This window comes from Mus pahari, chromosome X, assembly GCF_900095145.1.
Source record: "Mus pahari chromosome X, PAHARI_EIJ_v1.1, whole genome shotgun sequence".
Classification (NCBI taxonomy): Eukaryota; Metazoa; Chordata; class Mammalia; order Rodentia; family Muridae; genus Mus; species Mus pahari.
In genome coordinates, this window is record NC_034613.1 from 3261415 (window position 1) to 3264552 (window position 3138).

Consider the following 3138-nt stretch of genomic DNA (forward strand, 5'->3'; position numbering starts at 1 on the left):
TCTCTCTCTCTCTCCCTCTCTCCCTCCCTCCTTCCCTCCCTCCCTCCCTCCTCCTCTCTCTCTCCCTCTGTGCTGTGTGTGTGTGTGTGTGTGTGTGTCTGTCTGTCTGTCTGTCTGTCTGTCTGCATGTTGAAATATTGAAACATTTTCAACGGAAATGCAGAAGGATGATAAAATATGCTGATTCACATCTGCATTTCATATTTCTCCCTGCAGAGCGGAGTCGATCTGAGTTAGATTTGAGTGAGTCATTTGCTGAAGACTTAGAGGACACGTCAAGCATAAGAAGCAGATCTGTCCCTGGGGCTTTAGACAAAGACTTGGTAAGTTGGATGTAGAAGAAAGTTCAACAGCACATGGAAAGGAGAGCATGGTCTTGCTTCAAGCACTTACACTGTTAGGTGATAAGTTTAGAGTAAAATAAAGATATACAATGTGTCTTCCTGGTAGTTTTCACTGTCAACTGTAAGAAAAACTAAAACAGTATACTTACAAAACTAAAAACAATACTGCAAGTAAAATTTCTTTATGAATATATACATATAACTTAAAATAATATAAAGTCACTTGGCAATGTGTTAAAAGGAATTAAATGAATGAATTAAATAAAATAAATAAAAATTAAAATTATATAATATGTACTATATAATATATGATATGTGATATGTGATTGCTATATGTTATATAAACTAAAATCTATAACCCATAATCTATAATCTATAATCCATAATCTATAATCTAAACATATAATATAAACTATACAAAATCAATAATTGTATAATACATATGCATATGCTGGTAACCTTAGCTAAGGTTGTTGGTGGTGGCACACGCCTTTAATCTCAGCACTTAGGAGGCAGAGGCAGGCAAATCTCTGTAAGTTTGAGGCCAGCCTGGTCTACTGAGTGAGTGAGTTCTAGCACTCTTATACAGAAGACTCCTGCCATAAATAAATAAATAAATAAATGAAATAAAGTAATATTATATTACAACAATATATTTTTTAAAAAATTTAAAATATGTTTCAAAAAAGCCAAAAACTTTGGATAAAATTCTAGTCATGCCTATAAAATTCTACTTTGAAACTGATGAAAGCCATTTAAATATGATTTCAAATGTTAAATATTAAAAATCTCAGTATATGCCATTTTAAATGTTGATATTATTAATCCATTTCGATTACAACTTAGTAGACAACATGGATTCTCACTGCCATTATTAGTTAATAAATTATAAGTATTAAATTTTGCACAAAATATGAAATAATACTTGTATGCTCAGAAACCCCTGGATAATTTAGTAATAAAATCTACTAGAATTGACAATAGAATCTACTTGCTAGATTGTTCCCCAATGGCTTTCTCAGCCTGCTCTCTTGCACACATCTGGTCCGAGAGTAGCACTGCCCACAGTGAATTGGGCCCTTCCACACTAATATAAATCAAGGAAATGCCCCCACAGGCCAATCTAATAGGGACATTCTCTCTTCTGACTCTCTTTACCCAGATAATCCTAGCGTGTGTCAAGTTGCCAGAGAAATAACCAGAACAGTGGGCATTACAAAGGAAATAACACTGAAAATGAAATTGCAGCTTTTCTCTCTAGGTTGTGATTTTTTAAGTAATCACAGAGTCCCTGCCCCCTGGGGGCCTTCCTCCTCCTCTGAGAGGATGGGATCTCCCTGGATATCCTCCTCCCTGGAATATCAAATCTGGAGGGTTAGGCACATACTCTCCCACTGAGGCCAGATGAAGCAGCTCTGTTGTGCCAGTTATTGGGGGACCTGCGTGGAGACTGAGTTGCACATCTGCTACATATGTGCCAGGGCCCTCAGTCCAGCCTGTGTGTGCTCTTTGGTTGGTGGCTCAGTCTCTGAGAGCCCCCAAGGGTCCAGAGTAGTTGACTCTGTTGGTCTTCCTGTGGAGTTCCTATCCCCTTCAGGGTCTTCAGTCCATCCTCCTATTCTTCCATAGTGGTCCCTGAACTCATCCCACTGTTTGGCTGTGGGTCTCTGCATCTGTTTCAGTCCACTGCTGGGTGAATCCTCTCAGAGGACAGTTATGTTAGACTCCTATCTGAAAGCAAAACAGTATTGTTAATAGTGTGGGATTGATGCTTGCCCATGGGATGGGTGGTAAGTTGAGCTGGTTATTGGTTGACCATTCCCTCAGTCTCTGCTCCGTTTTTGTCTGGATTTCCTTTAAACAGGACAAATTTAGATCAAAAGTTTTGTGGGTAGGTTGATGTCCTTATCCCTTATCTGGGAGTCCTGCCTGACTACAGGAGGTAGCCACTTCAGGCTCCATATCCCCACTGTTATACATCTTGGCTAAGGTTACCAGCATTGACTGCTGGGAGCCTCCCAGATCCCAGGTCTCTTGACACTAGATTCTCCCCACCCCCTAAACCCTGGCAGCTACAGATTTCCATTCATTCTCCTGGCCATCTGGCCCTTTCTCCTGTTTCTCCCCACACCTGATCCTGAACCCCCATTACCTTCCCCATCCCTTCTCCCACTCAGGTCCCTTACTCCCTCTGCCTCCTATGACTGTTTTATTCCCCCCTTGTAAATGAGATTCAAGCATCCTCACACGGGCCTTCCTTCTTGTTTAGCTTCTTTTGGTCTGTGGGATATGGATATCCTGTACTTTGTAACTAATATCCACTTATCAATAGGTACATACCATGCATGTCCTTTGGGGTCTGTGTTACCTCAATCGGGATGATATTTTCTAATTCCATCAATTTACATGTAAAATTCAAAATATCCTTTGTTTTAATAGCTGGATAGTATTCCATTGTATAGATGTACCACATTTTCTGTATCTATTTGATTGAGGTACATCTAGGTTGTTTCTTATTTCTGGCTATTGAAAATAAAGCCTCTGTGAACATAGTGAAGCATGTATCCTTGTTGTATGGTGTAGTATTGTTTGGTATATGTTCAGGAGCAGTATAGCTGGGTCTTCAGGTAGAACTAGTTCCAATTGAGAGCACATACTAGTAACCTGACAGAACAACTAGAAACCCTAGAACTAATGGAAGCAAATTCACCTAAGAGGAGTAGAAGGCAGGAAATAATCAAACTTAGGGCTGAAATCAACCAAGTGGAAACAAAAAGAACTATTCAAAGAATCA

General features: G+C 39.5%; 1 protein-coding gene across 1 annotated transcript in view; it reads left to right on the forward strand.

Annotated features, from left to right (window-relative positions):
• The window catches only part of Sytl5 (synaptotagmin like 5), a 90863-nt gene that overhangs the window by 55107 nt on the left and 32618 nt on the right, over positions 1–3138 (forward strand). Inside the window, exon 8 of the mRNA XM_021188426.2 lies at positions 217–323. Coding sequence (XP_021044085.1) covers positions 217–323 — 107 coding nt within the window. The remainder of the gene's footprint in view (positions 1–216; positions 324–3138) is intronic.